Genomic DNA, 17,402 nt, shown 5'->3' with positions numbered 1-17,402 from the left:
CATTCTGTGTGAAACTGCATCACTGCGTTGTAACCTGCGTCTTCCCCCCAGGATCATCAGTCATGCTTGCTCTGCTCACATGTGTGCCGGGAGGAGGGACTGTCTTGTGGGATTTGGAGGAGCTGAGTCTGCTGTCTGGGACGAGTGAGCCTGAGGAGGGCAGCTGTGGGCAGCAGGAGCCCCGAGGTTGACGGGGCCGTGATGGGCCCAGCAGTCCTTCTCTGCAGGTGGGCTGGCCGGCTGAGCTCCAGGAGGCTGTGGACTGCATTGATGTGCGGGATTCCTGTGTGAGATCCAGGTCCCTCATGGTTCTGCAAGCAGCGGTCGCTCCCTTGGGCCCCTGCGCACAAAGCACGTGTGTGTCCCCGCGCGCAAGTTCATGGCCTGCTCTGCTCGGGCCCAGGGACCCTCAGAGGGCAGTGGGCATGCCCGTGTCCCTTCTGTGTGCCCAACATATCCGCATAGGGCTTTGTCCGTGGAAGGTGGTTAGGAAATGTGGGACGAATACATGAGTGTCTCCAATGGCTCAAATACCTCCTGTCTGTTCTCCTGGGTTCCTAGTCAAGACGGTGGATGGAGGTGCTATGGGAAGCGCCCTGTCTATCTTCAAACACACAGAGTGCTGGAGAAAACCTTACCATTTAGGAGAATGCAGAGCCAAGGTCACAGATTAGAAGGTAAAATGCCTGGCTTGTGTGCGGAGTGGGAGGTGGAGCTGAAATGCCCCCGAGGGGTCAGGACTGGGGGTCTGAGGCCCAGGTGGCACAGGGGCAGGGGACCCCGGGTGCTGTGTGAAGACAAGGAGGCCCCTGCAGGAGGAGGGGGCCCATCCAGGGGCCGTCTCATCCAAGGACAGAGGCGAGAAAACCCCACTGACTGCTTCGGGATGCTGCCCAAGGTGTGGGGCCCAGTTTCTCACCAGCTGTGCAGTGAGAAGCCCTGAGCTAAGAAACGTGTCTAGAAAGCAGCCCAGAGTCAGGCCCTGGTGGGGGCAGAGAGGGGACACCTTCCCACCGCGATCAGGGGACCTTCCAGGGTCCTGACTTCTGTCAAAGCTGGGCTCAGGGCAGCCATCCCCATCATGACAGGGAGAACTGGACAGGCTGGGGTTACAGCAACGCCAGAGAGATGAGGGGAGCGGCTTCCCCGAGAGACAGGGCAAGGCCTGGGAAGGGAGGTGAAGGCCTGACTTCGAGAAAGAACTCAGAGCAGTTCCTCCTGAGGAGGGGCTCTGCAGGAGAAGGAGTCTGGTATGGAGTCGGGAAGCTCAGCTAAGTCCTGGGTCCCTCGAGCTTGGTTTTGTGACCAGTGTTCTTGGCTGTTCTGTCCCCTTCCCTTTCCTTTCTTCAAAGACAGAAAGCGTTGGGGGCACGTCAGCCTCCAAATCTGCAAACTCTGACTAGAGAAGACAGACAGAGGAGGCCTGCTTTGGGGCTGGGCCAGGCTTAGGGGCTGGGAAGTAGGTGGCAGCCACCACCTCACCACCACAGGAGGGCCACTGTCTGCCCTGGGTTTCCTCGTTCACTGGGCATAGCCTTTGGAGCCTCCGCAGTATCTGCTCTCTTTTCCCTTCCTAAGGTGGTGGTTTGGTTGCTAAGTCATGTCCAACTCTTGCGACCCCATGGACTGTAGCCCACCAGGTTCCTCTGTCCGTGGAATTCTCCAGGCAAGAATACGGGAGTGGGTTGCCATTTCCTTTTCCAGGGGGATCTTCCTGACCCAGGGATAGAACCAGGAGTCCCAGTTTTGTTTCGGATATCAGTATCACCTGACTCTCTTGCAGGTAGAGGCAGCCACATGATGCAGTTCTGGCCGAGTGGAAGGAGGTGCAAGTTCCAGAGGGAGAAGCGGGGTTGGGGGGCTCTCCCTGAATATCAAGGCAAAGCTTACTAGCAGAAAATCCTTCTTGCCCTCAATGTCACTGGCCCATCTCATGTCTGGATAGCAGACATGGGGTCTGGAACTGCAGCAGCCGTCTTGTAACCATGAGCCAACAGCAGAGAAGGTGAGCGGAAATAAAGAAAGAACACGGGCGGTGGGGCAGACAGACCTTCCTTCTCCGCTTTCCGGCTGTGTGGCCCTGGGTATGTCACTTAACTTCTCAGAACCTCACTTCCCACAGTTTATAAGATGGGGCAGAACCTCTCCCTTGCACAGTCTTGAGATGATTAACTTATGCATTGGCTGTGGATCCACGTTTTGCCCTGTAAAGAGCTATATGAGTGTTTGGAGTTACTTTTACAACCATGCTGTAAAAGACAGTTACTTTAGGTCAAAAGAAAGAAGAAACCCTTTATTTCTCTTCTTGGAGAAAGATCCAAGGCTGGACACGGGCCTTAAGCCAACCGGCCCTGCTCCCCAGCTGATCAGCTCTGCAAACAGGAAGTGACCGTCCAAACATTTGGAGCTGCAGGAGGCTAGCCCAGAGTGGGCCTCTTCCCTCCAGCATTATGCTTTTTCGTGTCCCCACTGAGAGCACCTCAGAACTCAAGGACAGGGTCCACCCGGTGAGGAACTAGGTTCAAAGCCACCCCTTCTGGCTGCCCCGCCCGCCAGTCCGGGCCAGACCAGCTCCTCGGCTTCATGCTGTCCCGAGGGAAAGGCTGACGTCCTCGCCGTGACCTTGGTTGGCCCGGTCCCTGCCCGCCTCTCCCGCTCCACGCCTCCAGCTGCTCTTCGTTTCTGGCCGGGGCCCAGGTCCCTCCTGCCTGTGCGCTTTCCGTTTTCTGGAGCACTCTCCCCTCCTCCCGTCCCTGGCTCATCTCGCATCTCGCATCTCGCCAGGTAACCCCGCCCCCAGCGCCCTCCTCCTCTCTCAGGTCTTCCGGTGACGCGTCAGGGCAAGGATTCCAGAACGTTGGTTCACAGTGCCCCCCCCCCCCCACCCCCCCACGCAGCCTCACACAGCTGCTGCACAGAGCTGCTGCTCAGTACACGTGGGAGGCACGCCGGGCGCCTTGGAATTTGAAACGGTGGGAGCTCTGTTCACTGAGAACCTAAATGAGCCAGGCAGGGCCTCACAGCATCTTCACAGCCACGCGGGTAGGCAGGAACCGCAGTCTCCATTCCACCCAAGAGGAAACCGGGACTCGGAGGGGGCCAGTGACTTTCCCAAGGTGTCACATCGTCAGAGGTCCTGCCAAGATTTGAACCTTGGTCCCAAGCCCAGTCTCCTGCCCTGGTGGAGCTAGCACAAGGGGTCCGGCCCGTCTGTTTCCTCACCTGGAGAAGGGGGACATCATGGTACCTGCCTCCCAGGGCTGGTGGCTGGGAGGACTCAGTGAGTTAAGTCACCTGAGTGCTCAGAGGCCGGCCCATCTTAGGTGCTCAGGAACTCGCAGCTGTTACCATCATAGTATCGCACTGATCAGTCAAAACAAACATGAATAAACATGTCCTATTACCCGCCCATCATGAATATGCAAATGAGGGGACGTGATGGGTGAACGGCCCATGGATGGATGGATGAGCGGATCCATGAACACGTGAACAACAGGGAACCATGAGAACGAGTGGGGAGGAGGAAAGCCCTGGAGAACGGGAGGGGATCCCCGACCCCAGCCCCCTGCTCACCTGTATCGCCGCAGCTCGCCCTCCAGCCGCCGCAGCCCGCGCTGCAGGCTGGGCACCTGGCGCGCCAGCGCCTCGAGCTCGCGAACGCGCCCCAGGCTGCGGAGCACCGCCGCCCGGGCCTCCTCCGCACGCCGCCGCACCTCGGCCTGGCCCCGGCGCAGCCGCCCCGCGTGGGCCTCGGCCGCCGCCAGCGCGCCCCGCGCCTGCCGCAGCTCCCGCGCCGCCGCCTCGGGCTCGCCTCGCGCCGCCTCCTGGGCGCCCGCCTGGCTCTTCCAGAGGCCGACCTGCCGGGACAGGGCGGCAGGGCGGGCGGTGAGCGCCTCGCGCGGGCCCCCGACCTGGCCCAGAGCGCGCGAGCAAACCCACCGGGGCCATGTGAGCTCGGTTAGCACTCGCCCTAACTCTGCTAAAACGGGAGCTCGCGTCCCGTGGTAACGGGTGCCCCCGGGGAATGGATACGGGCCAGCGAGGTCCGAAGCTCGCGCTCTGTTCTTTGCGCGGTTCCAACGAGTCCCCAGACTCTTCTCCACCCACCTCCTGCCCTTGGGGCACTCCGCCTCCAGCCCACAGAGGTGGTCCTCTCTGTCTGGCCTCAGGTGCATCTTCCCGGCCCTCCCCACGCCTAGCTGCTAGGCAGCGGCTCCTTAAGGGCGACGTTTCCTTCTGCTGTTTATTGCTGTGCCTTCAGGCGCCTAAAATAGGCCTGGCACACAATAGGTGTTCAGTAAAGACTTAAAGAAGGGAGAAGGAAAATGGCAACCTACTCCGATATTCTTGCCTGGAGAAACCTATGGACAGTGGAGCCTGGAGGTCTGCTGTCCATAGGGTCGCACAGAGTCGGAAACGACTGAAGTGACTTAGCAGCAGCAGCAGCAAAGACTTAAAGAACGAATGATCCTGGACGATCTTACTCCACAAAACAAGAGTAACTCCCCACCCTAGGCTTTGCTTCTGGGATGCCCGTGAGCGCGGCCCTTGCCTTGGCCACTAAAATCTGCTCCTGGACCCCTGGGCGCTTCTGGGCCTCTCCCTACCCCTCGGGGCTGTGCCCGAGCTGCGTGGGGAGCAGGCAGCTCCCTCAGAGGCTATTCTGGGTCTCCTCTGATCCCGTACCTCTTGTCGTCCCCTTTGGCACAAGGCTGGTGCTCAAGTGCTTGCTGACTGAATCGCAGACGCCTGCCCTGGGTCCGTGCCTCTCTCGGCACCTGGCCCCCACAGCGCTGTGGGGTGTGACACGGTGTGACACTATTTAGCACCGGGGACACAAGGCCAGGCCCCGAGGCAGGCTCTGCAATGTCTGTTGAGCGACTGCACAGAGCTGCAGGTAGGCCCCGTTAGGCAGGGAGCTCCTTAAGAGCGGGACAGTCTTCCTCACACCTTATCTCCTAGGCCTCCCGGAAGCCTCTAGAGGCCTATGTGAGCCCGTCCGGGTTTCCTGGAAGCGTCCGGGCCTGGTCAGAGGGCAAGAGGAGACAGGTACGGCTGGGGATGGTTTCCCCAGTGGGACTGGGGTTTGGGGGTGGAATGGGCGATGTGAGTAGGGGAGAGGCCCCGAGGGGGTGGAGCGGCTGGACGGCAAGTAGGCTCAAGCCAGGCGGGCTGCCCCCTGCTCCTCCCCTCCTGCCCAGGCAGGGCTCTCAACCCGCCGCGGTCGCCGGCCCTCCAGTCCCGTCCTTACCCGCCCACCCCCTTCCGCCCCGGCCGCGGGCGCACCTGCAGCGCCAGGCAGCGCGCGTCACTGCTCTGCAGCGCGGCCCGCAGGTCCTCCACCAGCTCGCGCAGACTGCTGTTTTCCTCCTCCAGCCGCGCCAGGCGCTCGCCCTCGGGGCCGCCGTCGGGGCCGGGCGGGCGGGCAGCTCGGCGGCGGCGGCGGCGCGGGCGGCGCAGGCGGATCTGCGTCTCGATGTGCTCGCTCAGAGCGCCGCGGGGCAGACGGGGCCCGGCGCGGGTGCCGAAGTAGCCGCAGAGGCGCGCGTGGAACTGGCGGAAGGTGAGCTCGGGCGGCTCCGCGCGCAGCGCCAGGCGCGCCTCCTCCTCGGCATCCTCGTCGCATTCGGCGGCCTCCCCAGCGGCCGCGTCCCCCGATATCACGTCCCCAGAGTTCGTGTCTCCGGCGGCCGTATCTCCGGAGGCCTCCCCGGGGGCTGCAGCCCCCTCGAAGCGCAGTCCCAGCACCGCGCAGAGCGCACGGAAGTCGGCGCGGGGCAAGCGGCCGGCCCCTCGGCTGTCCAGGTGGTGGAAGACCTCCTGCAGATACTGGTCCAGGCCGGTGGCCAGCACCACGATCTCGTTCTCCACGCCGCGGTCCAGCCCGTAGTGGTGCGCCAGGGCGCTCAGGAGCCACTGCGTGCGCCGCGCCGGCCGCCGGTACGGGTCACTCGCCGCGCCTTCCATGCCGGCTTCCGCGCCCGGGCCGCTGGGCTCCAGCGCTGCTGAGCGCCCCTCCTCCGGTCCCTCCGCCCACCACTTCCAGGGGCGGCCCCCGGCTTTCTCGAAAGGAGGGGCTTAGCGGCGGCTGGAGGGGAGCCGGCGGCGTCTAGCGGCGGCGCTGTGTTTACCCGGGTGGGCTTGGCGGGAGCTGGGGAAGGGGACCCAGCGGCCTCGAGGTCCCCGTGTGGCTGCCACCGCATGGCCTCTCTCCCGATCTCGGCGACCCTTTATCGCTCCCGGGGCGTTCCAGGCGCCTCCTCTTCTCTTCCCACTCCGGGGTCTGTCCTTTTTCAACTCCCTCCTTGTTCAGAGTGTGCCCCAGGTAGGGGGTGGGCGTGGGTGCGGGATGGAAGCTGGGGGGTGCTGGAGGGTGGCGGCCTGGTTCTCTTGCTGGGGGCGTGTCCCCACGCCCACGCGCCCCTCCACCCTTCTAGTTGGAAACCCAGGCGAGTCCGGCGAGCTCGCCTGGACCACCATACCCCCGTAAGTGCGAGGAAGCACCTTCAAGTCACCTACTGGGTCCCCAAACCGCCTTCTAGCTCCACCAGGGCTGGGGCACGGCCCTCGCGTGGTAATGAGCCGAGGAAAACCAACCTGGAGAAGGGGATGACTTAGGGCGGTCCCGGTGTATAGAAACCCATCTGAACCAGAACCTTGGTCTCTAAGCTCTGGGTGTGTTGGGGCCGGAGGCGGGGTAGGAAAGCTGAGGTCTTCTTTCTTCCCAGCGCTTTGTGCCAAATAATGGTGAGCTGGCCCTGTAACCAGAACCGTTGACCAAGGAGCTGGGGGGTTAGCCAATCAGGTAGCTGTCTGGCCAGACATTTTCTCTGATACACTAGAACACCTTTCTGGAAGATAAAAGTCAGCCTCCCAGGTAAAGTAAGGCTGCTTTCCAGTTTTTCTTTTCTTTTCTTTTTTTGCTCAGGAGAGGTGGAGACATGTCCTAGTCTGATATCTGCCATGGGAAGTGTCTTTCAGCCTCGAGGGAACAAGAAGCAGATTTCTTCAGCTGTCCGAGGCTAAGATGAGCAGCATCTGGCCTCATGTACAGCTCGAGGAATTCAGACGTCAAATCCTGGAGTTTGAAAAAGCACCAATGTCTGTCTCCTCTGTGCAGTACCCCAGAGTGCACACTTTGTCAGTTGGGCAAATTTCTATCCATTCTTGACGACTTTGCCCACTGTGTGTCTCTGCCAGGAAGAGTTAGGTGCTCCTTCTCAACCTAAAATGTTTTGTATGTGCATTTAAAAAAATTATTAAAGTAGTAGCGGTTCCCTGGTGGCTCAGTGGTAAAGAATCCACCTGCCAATGCAGGCAGCGTGGGTTCGATCCCTGGGTCAGGAAGATCCCCTGGAGGAGGAAATGGCAACCCACTCCAGTATCCCTGCCTGGAGAATCCCACGGACAGAGGAGCCTGACGGGCTGCAGTCCATGGGGTTGCAGAGAGATGGACATGACTTAGCAACTAAACAACAGTTTTTAGTTTTATTGTTAAACGACAACAAAACGTTTTACATCAGCTCCACGTCTTGGTCTCTACCTTAGAAAAACACACGCACAGGGTGTTCACTGCTCTGTCGTTCATGATAGTGAGAAACTGGAGACACCGCTCTACCCGGGATGAACAACCAAACAAGGATGAGGGAAAAGCGAGCTGTAGCACGTTGTGTACAACGTAAGCCCGACGTCACAACGAACCCGCACAAAGCGGTGCTAAGTCTTTTCAGTGTGGACGTGCGTGTGAGTGCGCAGAAAACTACGGAGGGGTCACAGGCAGGTTCCGTGGTTGTCTCCAGGGGTTGGAGGCATTTGGCTTTCACTATAACACCTTCCTTTTTCACAGGGCAGTGTATTTGCGTCTTTTCTTTTTTTTTTTTTAGGGGGAAAGACTTTCTTTACCATTTACAGCCCACAGAGTCCACCCATTTAAGGCATATAAATAAATGGCTTCTGGCATATTTATAGAGCCCAGAACCTTCATCACAGCTGCGTTTTACCTTTGCACGTATTTGGCTGCACCTCCGCGCCCCTGTGCCCTCCCGGCCTCGCCTCCTGCACCGCCTCCCTCACTGACCTCCTTGCAGTCCTTCTGACTCACCTCAGGGCCTTTGCCTCTGCCTCTCCCAGGTGCTTAGAGCCTGCCCCCTCACCTCCAAGTCCCTTGTGCCAAAGCCATCTCCTCTGCCAGGCCTTCAGTGACGAGCCCTCTGCACCCCTAACAGACTCTCTTGCCTGGCGTGTCAGTCTGTTTGCCTGTATGACAGACGCTGTCAGCCATGAGAGTAGAGATGTGTGCCTATCTGTCCACTGGGTTTGGTGTTGGGGACACTGAGTGATGACCTCCAGCTCCCATCTCAGCTGCCTCCCCGTGGCTGCCTCTGGGTGCGGTATGGTGAGTGGCCCTCCACATGCTTTCTTTGCCTATAGAGGATTTAAAATGTTTAATTTTGATTTTTCTCTTTTTTTATTTTGGCCACGCCAAGAGGTATTTAGGACCTTAGTTTCCCAAACAGGGATCGAAGCCATGCTTCCTGCAGTGGAAGTGCGGTGTCTTAACCAGGGGATCACCAAGGAAGTCCCTTTAATTTGTGTTTTTAAAAGCAACCATTGCCATTTATTTGCAGGCCTGCCTCGAGGGCTGAGGTTCACAAGGCCAGAGATCCGGTATGGCCCCCATGCCCAACACAGGGCCTGGAGTTAAGTAAGCACTAGTTACGTTGTTTTGCTGGAACACATTTTTGTAGACGTGAACACGCTGCTTCAGAAGGAAATCATGGGCATGTCTGGAATTGGAGCATCCTTTCGCCCAGGGATGATGGAGTCTGTGGGATTCCAAATGTTGGTGATTTGTTGGACCCCCTATCTGGACCGTAGAAACTTCTAGGCTGGGAGTCCCACTGCCCAAGGGGGTGCTGTGCGCCTTTAGAACGTTGAGTCTGGAACCTGGCTCTGAACTTCTGAGCTGCATCTTAAAGACGAATCTGACTCAGTCTCATGTTAATGCTGAGAGCCGATGACCCTGTCCCTGCAGCTGGCGACTGCTTTTGGGGAGGGAATCCTTTCAGCGGTCAGTATTCAAAGCCTTTAAATATCTTGCCTGGAGCCGGCGCCTGGCCTCCACCCCCCGCAGCTCCTCGGGGGCAGGGGAGTGTGGGGTGATAATGGGGGCCTGTCAGGCCTGTCTGTCTGTGGGGCTGTGTTACCAGGCGCCTCTGAAATCATTCCGGTTTTTGTTTCAGATTCCAAGTGAGCAAACTCGGAAGTCTTCTGCGCTTTTGTCTGGGCTGGGGGATGGGCGAGTGTCTGTGTGCAGGAGAGGCCCTCGGAGAGAAGCGCTGTTTCTGAAGTCAGCTCAGTATTGTCTGAGCCGTTCCAAATAGTATGTTGTTCACAGGGTCTTCAAACAGCCCAGAAAAATGCTCAAAAGCAAAAACATCCCCCGTGGCGCCAACAAGAGAAGAACAGAGCTCTTCTGATGCATTGTTTTCAGATGTTTTCCATGCATTTGGGCATGAAAGAACTGTGGGAGTGACGGGATATTCTCTGTCTTCATTGGCGTGGAAGTTATTAATACATGACTGTTATACGTCAATCAAAGCACTTACAAGGGTGAATTTTACAGGACGTTTCAGTTGTACCTCCTTAAACTTGACATAAAGAAATGAGTTGGGATGCTGCTGTCGGGATCTTTCTTTGCACATCAGCTGTCTTGCTAAGGGCTCTGCCATCATTACCGTTCCTGGGCAGCATTCTTCTCGAAGGCTGGTCCATGCGCCCGCTTAGGACTGACCCAGGAGGTGGACATTGCGGTGGTCTCTCTCCATTCCAGCAACACCTTCAACAGTTGGCTCTGTCTCTGGGGCGACTCATTGCCCAGCTGAGGGGCGTGGACACTTTACAAGCCCTTGATGTCTTCCGGCTGTTTGTCAGAAAGTGTGTATCATCCTGCCCAGTCCCCTGGAGCATCTGGGATTGTCTGAGAGCTGTCGATTCTGGTGTTGAAGCTTTTACATTTTTAAGAGTCTTGGTTGGGGGGATTAGCTGAGTGTTTAGACATCGTTTTACTTCTGTCTATTAAAAATGGGCCCTGGACTTTCCTGGTGGTCCAGTGGTTAAGTTTCCGCCTGCCAATGCAGGAGACACAGTTGGAACCCTGATCTGGGAGGATCCCACGTGCCTCAGAGCAACTAAGCCTCCATGCCACAACTCCTGAGCGCTGCGACCACTGAAGTCTGCGCTCTGAAGCCTGTGCTCCACGAGAGAAGCCAGCGCAGTGAGTAGCTGGTGCACTACAGTCCCCACTCACCACAGCTACAGAAAGCTCACGCAGCAACACAGCAATAGCACAGCCACAAATAAATACATGAAAAGAAATGGGCCCGAGGGAGTTCCCCCGTGGTCCAGTGAGTGGCTAAGACTCGGTGCTTCCACTGCCAGGGGCCCGGCTTCAATCCGTGGTCAGGGAAATAAGGTCCCACAAACCGTGTGACCGACCTAGACAGCATATGAAAAAGCAGAGACGTTAGTTTGCTGACAAAGGTCCATCTAGTCAAAGCCATGGTTTTTCCAGTAGTCATGTATGGATGTGAGTTGGACTATAAAGAAAGCTGGGCACCAAAGAATTGATGCTTTTGAACTGTGGTGTTGAAGACTCTTGAGAGTCCCTTGGACTGCAAGGAGATACAACCAGTCCATCCGAAAGGAAATCAGTCCTGAATATTCATTGGAAGGACTGATGCTGAAGCTGAAGCTCCAATACTTTGGCCACCCGATGCAAAGAACCGACTCATTGGAAAAGACCCTGATGGTGGGAAAGATTGGAGGCAGGAGGAGAAGGGGACGACAGAGGATGAGACGGTTGGATGGCATCACTGACTCAATGGACATGAGTTTGAGTAAGCTCCGGGAGTTGGTGATGGACAGGGAGGCCTGGCGGGCTGCGATTCATGGGGTTGCAAAGAGTCGGACACGACTGAGCGACTGAACTGCACTGAACTGAGCTGAGGAATCTCGCCCAGGCGGCTGTGCAGCGGCTGAGGCGGGGAGCCCCGCCCCCAGGAGAGCCCCGCCCCCAAGAGGGGAGCCCCGCCCTGGGGCCACGTGCGTCTCCTAGCAACCGTCAACCTTAGTTCGGAGGCGGGTCCTCGGGCCTCCCTACCGGCGGGGCGCACCGACTGCGTCCTAGGAGCCTTCTCGCCGAGGCGGCTGTGCAGCGCCTGTGGGAGCTTACCGAGGCCGTGGTCCGAGCCCACGTGACTGCCCAGCGTGTCTCCAAGCAGGTGCCGCAGGTACCCCCTACACACCCCACCCACCCGGCCCCCAGTGCATCTGGGCAGCCCCTCAGCGTTTTCCGGTGGCCTCCGTGGAGGGCGCTTGGGCCCTGAACCCAGCACTCCATGCCCGGGCGGGTCTGGCCTGGACGGTCCTCGCCCCCCTTGGTGTAAGCGTTCTGTCCCCAGATGACAAGCTCACACTGGGCTTGGGCTCTGCGGGAGCAAAGCGGGCTTCCTTCCTACCCCTCCTTGCGCTTCCTGGGGAATGGGACTCAGGCCCCCGATGGACGCTGGTGAAAGGAGCGACACCTGGGAGTGGGAAGGCGGCCGCCAGTTGGAGGACCCGGCTGTGCTCGTTCTCGTGATAACTGACGGCACCATTTTCTGTGTTTCCTCCAGTCTTGACTGGGTTCTCTCTGCGTGGCCGGCAGTGTCCGAGGCCTTGGCTGGTCGCTGGGGACGGAGCAGGGCACGCGAGGGGGAGGGTGGGTCCCCCGCGGAATGTCGGCTTCCCTTCGGGAGCCCTGGGGCGGCCGCAGCGCCTCCCTTTCCTTGCAGCTGCCTGGACCTCCCTGCAGCATGTCGCTACAGGCCTGGGAGTGGGAGGACGAGGACCAGGCCAGCATGGGCCCCGCGTCCTCCATGGGCAGCTTTCACCAGTCGGGGAGCGAGTGTGAAGCCGACGAGTACCTGAAGGACAGGGCCTGGGCCCAGGAGTTGGACTCGGACCACCGGTGCAGCAGCGAGTCCCCAGAAAGGCCCGCCAGCGCCTTCACCTCCGACGTGCCCCACGTGGTCCCCTGCAAGTTCATCATCTCTCTGGCCTTCCCGCTGACTTCAGGTGAGCATTAGGGCTGAATTCCAACACGCTCTGCGGGGAGGGGTGCACCATTGACCTTTGCCCACGAGTTTGAGGCTCCCCTAAGTGGGGTGGCCAATGCCAGGACCAGAGGTCCAGAGAGAAACCGTCCTGTTAGGGCCCACTGTGGGCCAGGCAGGGAGTGGTGTCACAGACTCAATCCTCTCAAAGTCCCAGGAGGCTCAGTGCGGTCAGTCAGTTCAGGTGCTCAGTTGTGTCCGACTCTTTGCGACCTCATGGACTGTAGCACGCCAGGCCTCCCTGTCCATCACCATCCCCGGAGTTCACTCAAACTCATGTCCATTGAGTCGGTGATGCCATCCAACCGTCTCATCCTCTGTCATCCCCTTCTCCTCCTGCCTTCAGTCTTTCCCAGCATCAGGGTCTTTTCCAATGAGTCAGTTCTTCGCATCAGGTGGCCAAAGGATTGGAGTTTCAGCTTCAGCATCAGTCCTTCCAGTGACTATTCAGGACTGATTTCCTTTCGGATGGACTGGTTGTATCTCCTTGCAGTCCAAGGGACTCTCAAGAGTCTTCTCCAACACCACAGTTCAAAAGTATAAATTCTTTGGTGCTCAGTTTTCTTTAGGGTCCAACTCTCACATCCATACATGACCACTGGAAAAACCATAACTTTGACCAGACGGACCTTTGTTGGCAAAGTAATGTCTCTGCTTTTTAATATGCTGTCTAGGTTGGTCTTTCCTTCCAAAGAGCAAGCGTCTTTTAATTTCATGGCTCCAGTCACCATCTGCAGTGATTTTGGAGCCCCAAAATAAAGTCTGTTTAACTGTTTCCTTTGTTTCTCCATCTATTTCCCATGAAGTGATGGGACCGGATGCCATGATCTTAGTTTTCTGAATGTTGAGCTTTAAGCCAATTTTTTCACTCTCCTCTTTCACTTTCATCAAGAAGCTTTTTAGTTCCTCTTCACTTTCTGCCATAAGGGTGATGTCATCTGCATATCTGAGGTTATTGATATTTCTCCTGGCATTCTTGATTCCAGCTTGTGCTTCATCCAGCCCGACATATCACATGATGTACTCTGCATAGAAGTTAAATAAGCGGGGTGACAACATAGAGCCTTGACGTACTCCTTTTCCTATTTGGAACCAGTCTGTTGTTCCATGTCCCGTTCTAACTGTTGCTTCTTGACCTGCACACAGATTTCTCAGGAAGCAGGTAAAGTGGTCTGGTATTCCCATCTCTTGAAGGATTTTCTACAGTTTGTGGTGATCCACACAGTCAAAGGATTTGGTGACGTTAAGAAAGCAGAAGTAGATGTTCTTCTGGAACACTCTTGCTTTTTCCATGATCCAGCGGATGTTGGCAATTTGATCTCTGGTTCCTCTGCCATTTCTAAATCCAGCCCTGACATCTGTAAGTTCACGGTTCACGTACTGCTGAAGCCTGGCTTGGAGGATTTTGAGCATGACTTTGGTAGCGTGTGAGATGAGTGCAGTTGTGCGGTAGTTTGAGCATTCTTTGGCATTGCCTTTCTTTGGGATTGGAATGAAAACTGAACTTTTCCGTTCCTGTGGCCACTGCTGAGTTTTCCAAATCTGCTGGCGTAGTGAATGCAGCACTTTCATAGCATCATCTTTCAGGATTTGAAATAGCTCAGCTGGAATCCCATCACCTCCACTGGCTTTGTTGTAGTGGCTGGTGATGTTATTTATGCTTTCTGCAGATAAAGAAGAGATTAAGGCACTCCCCACCCCCCATAAGCTGATTGTGAATCCCCTAATTCTGGGTTTAAATGCAGATTCTCAGATGTATTGGATCAAAATCTAGTTGTAGATTTTTAATGATGGCCATTCTGATCAGTGTGAAAGGTTGTTGTCGAATCACGCAAAGACGCCGGGATTCTTGGCCCCCGGAGGAGAAGAATTCAATCCGGGGCCAGAGACAAGGCTTGATCACTCAGAGCTTTTGTGTAATTAAGTTTTATTAAAGTATCAAAGAGATAGAGAAAGCTTCTGACATAGGCATCAGAAGGGGGCAGAAAGAGTACCCTTCTGCTAGTCTTCAGCTGGATGTTACATAGTCACTAGCAGTCTGTTTATAAAAGAAAGGAATGTCTTAAAACTCAGAATGGCACCAGGCCCCTCACCCAAAAGATGCATTTTGGGGTAATCTTGGCACCAAATGGTTCATCCTGGGCCATAAAATGATTAACTTGAATCTTGAAGAAGGGCCGATCACCATACAAATAGTTTCGTTTACCTAGATTAGGGGAACAATATCTGAGTATAATATACTGGTTTGTCAAGTAGGTTCTGAGCCAAGAGGTGGAACCGACTTGAAGACAGAGTCTGGGGTAAAAGCATAGCACATTAGCATAGCTTAAGACAAACACTTCCATAAGAGAAATGCATTGGTTATCTCTAGGTTTGAGAATAGTTAACTTCAGGTGAAACCAGGTGTCATCCTGGCAACACAGTATTTTAAGAGAAACCTCTTTTTAAATTTGTATAGAGAAGGAAAAAATATCGCTCGTTTGTTTCCTCCTGCCGCTTGCGAGAGATAAAAATGTCTGACGCTTGCAGGCTGTGTCCTCCGCTTGGACACCCCTGGCCTTCCTGCCTGTTAGCCTCTCAAGTGTGAGGCGACAGCGCCTTGTAGCTTTGGTTTTCCATTTCTCTGATGGTTGTGACACATGGAGCACTTCCCACGTGCCTCTTGGCCATCTCTGTGTCTTGGAGAAATGTCTGTGTCTTCTGCCCATGTTTTGATTGGGTTTTTCTTTTTTTGATATTAAGCTGTATGAGCTGTTTGTATGTTTTTGAAATTAATTCCGTGTTAGTAGAATCGTTTGCAAATATTTTCTCCCAGAAAAGGTTGTCTTTTCATTCTGTCTGTGGTTTCCTTTGCTGTGCAAAAGCCTTTGAGTTGAATTAGATTCCATTTGTTTAGTTTTCTTTTTATTTCCATCACTCTAGGACACGGAGCCCCAAAAATATTACTGCAATTTATGTCAGAGAGTGTTCTGCCTATGTTTTTCTCTAGGAATTTTACCTGGTCTTAAATTTAGATCTTTAATCCATCTGAGTGTATTTTTGTGTATGGTGTCAGAAACTGTTTTCATTCCATCCTTTTGTATGCAGCTGTCCAGTGTCCTGGCACCACTTATTGAAGAGGCGGTCTTTTCTCCATTGTTATAATCTCTCCTCCTCTGTTGTTTATTAGGTGACCACAGGTGCGTGAGGTTCATCTCTGGATACTCTATTTTGTTCCATTGATCTGTATTTGTACTATAGTGTTTTGATCACTATAGCTCTGTAGTGTAGCCTGGAGTCAGGAAGCCAGAGTCCTCCAGCTCTATTCCTCTTTCTCAGTAATACTTTGGGTATTCAGGGTCTTTTGCGTTTCCATTCAAATGTAAACCTTTTTTTTGTTCTGGGTATGTGAAGAATGCCATTGACGATGTGAAAGGGAGCGTGTGGAGTCTGTAGTTTGCTTTGGGTGGTGGCTCCCCCATCCAGTCGCACATGGTCCGTCCCTCCACCTGCGTGGTCTTCAGCCTCTTCCGTCGCATCTGACGTGTGTGGAGCACGGCCTCTTGCCGCTTAGGCAGGTTCATTCCTGGGCACACCACGCGGTTCTCCATTTTCTGACATGTCTTTTTTGTTGTCCTGCTTGAAATCTCCACCTGTGATGATTGATTGCAGCATCGCCTTGTAGTTCTGCTGACGACTGCTTCAGATATTCTGTAAACTATTTGGTTAGATGTACACCATGTTCAAAACTGACCTACCTTTTCTTGGCAGATTGAACTGTTTGTCACTGTGTGTGACCTCCTTTATGTATAATGGTATGTGTATGTATAATGGTCTGTTGATACCATGCAAACATGCAAAAAATACCTGCAAACACCGCCCCAAAGAATACTGGTGGTTATTTGATCACCTTCAACCTCACATCTCTTGCAGGCTCTCTTAGACTTGTTTTTCTTATTTTGGCCCTTTCTCCAAAGGCGTTTATAAAATAGATCGCTGTGCAGCTCCACTTAAAGAGACCTTGCCTGAAAGTATTTTTACAGCATCAGTATCTTTGAAGAACCTATCTCTTTGGTTAGGTATAAAATTCTAGCTTCAATGTTTTTTCCTTAAATACCTGCATATTTATGAACTTATCCATGAATGTTTATTCAAGTTGTTTGTTTTAGAAAAATGAGACCCTACGTATCCTATTTTACAACTTGCGTCTTAAAACTTTGATGGTATATCTCAGGTATCTTATCGGATGGCCGCAGGCTTGGTTTGCTTTGTCGGTGTTGGTTTTAAACACCTCTGTGCTGCAGTGACCCGTCCTCTGTGTCTAATTTACCCTGCCCCGTGTTGGTGAACATGCAAGTTGTCTCCAGTTATTCAGCAGACGTTGTTGTGTGGACATTTCTGGGCTTATGTGTGGATCCCTGTGTAGCCTGAATTTCAAGAAGTGGAATTGCTGGGCTTAAGATGTGCGTTTATGTTTTTTGGATTGTTGTTCAGTCGCTCAGTTGTGTCTGACTCTTTGCGACCCCACAGACTGCATCATGCCAGGCTTCCCTGTCCTTGACTATCTCCTGGAGTTTGCTCAAACTTATGTCCTTTGAGTCCGTGATACCGTCCCACCATCTCATCCTCTGTCGTCCCCTTCTCCTCCTGTCCTCAGTCTTTCCCAGCATAAAGGTCTTTTCCAGTGAGTTAGCGGCCAAAGTATTGGAGCTTCAGCTTCAGTCCTTCCAATGAATATTTGGGGTTGACTTCCTTTAGGATTGACTGGTTTGATTTCCTTGCTATCCATGGGACTCTCAAGAGTCTTATCCAGCACCACAGTTTGAAGGCATCAATTCTTTGCTGTCAGTCTTTTTTAAGTCCAACTCTCATAACTATGTGTGACTACTGGAAAAATCATAGCTCTGACTAGATGGACCTTTATAGGCAAAGTATCATCTCTGCTTTTTAATATGCTGTCTAGATTTGTCATTGCTTTTCTTCCAAGGAGTAGGCGCCTTAACTTTCTGGATAGCTCTTGTTGCATTGCCCGCCTTTTTTGGGATTGATATTGTTGCATTGCCCGCCTTTTTGGGGATTGATATTGTTGCATTGCCCGCTGCCGTGCTGTAGCATCTGCAAACCTGTGGATAGGCAGTGAGACAGTGTGTGACCTGCTGGCCCGCGGCAGCTTGAGTCTAGAGGCAGGTCTGCGAAGCTGCCAGCTTCCTCGTCACCTCCCCTCACCAGGACTCCTCCCGCCCCTGAGGACAGCTGTGAGAAGCTCAT

The 17,402-nt window shown here is 54.5% G+C and overlaps 2 protein-coding genes across 7 annotated transcripts in view; one reads left to right on the top strand and one right to left on the bottom strand.

The window, feature by feature from the left end:
• EFCC1 (EF-hand and coiled-coil domain containing 1) overlaps nt 1–6,026 on the bottom strand; it is a 33,771-nt gene extending 27,745 nt beyond the window's left edge. The window contains exons 1-2 of the mRNA XM_044933843.1: nt 5,287–6,026; nt 3,574–3,857 (exon numbers count right to left, since the gene is read on the bottom strand). Coding sequence (XP_044789778.1) covers nt 3,574–3,857; nt 5,287–5,967 — 965 coding nt within the window. The 5' untranslated portion in view covers nt 5,968–6,026. The remainder of the gene's footprint in view (nt 1–3,573; nt 3,858–5,286) is intronic.
• Nucleotides 6,027–11,112: 5,086 nt separating this feature from the next.
• The window catches only part of CFAP92 (cilia and flagella associated protein 92 (putative)), a 37,297-nt gene continuing 31,007 nt past the window's right edge, over nt 11,113–17,402 (top strand). For 4 of the 6 annotated variants that reach the window (XM_044934268.2, XM_044934270.2, XM_044934266.2 and 1 more), the window contains exon 1: nt 11,360–12,117. In XM_044934268.2, the coding sequence (XP_044790203.2) occupies nt 11,778–12,117 (340 nt within the window). In that variant the 5' untranslated portion in view covers nt 11,360–11,777. Of the gene's footprint in view, nt 11,292–11,359; nt 12,118–17,402 lie in introns of those variants that run through there. The other 2 variants (XM_044934269.2, XM_025272442.3) reach the window with 2 other exon arrangements.

The sequence above is a fragment of the Bubalus bubalis genome, chromosome 21 (genome assembly GCF_019923935.1).
Source record: "Bubalus bubalis isolate 160015118507 breed Murrah chromosome 21, NDDB_SH_1, whole genome shotgun sequence".
Lineage (NCBI taxonomy): Eukaryota > Metazoa > Chordata > Mammalia > Artiodactyla > Bovidae > Bubalus > Bubalus bubalis.
This window is presented reverse-complemented; position numbering and strand designations above follow the sequence as displayed.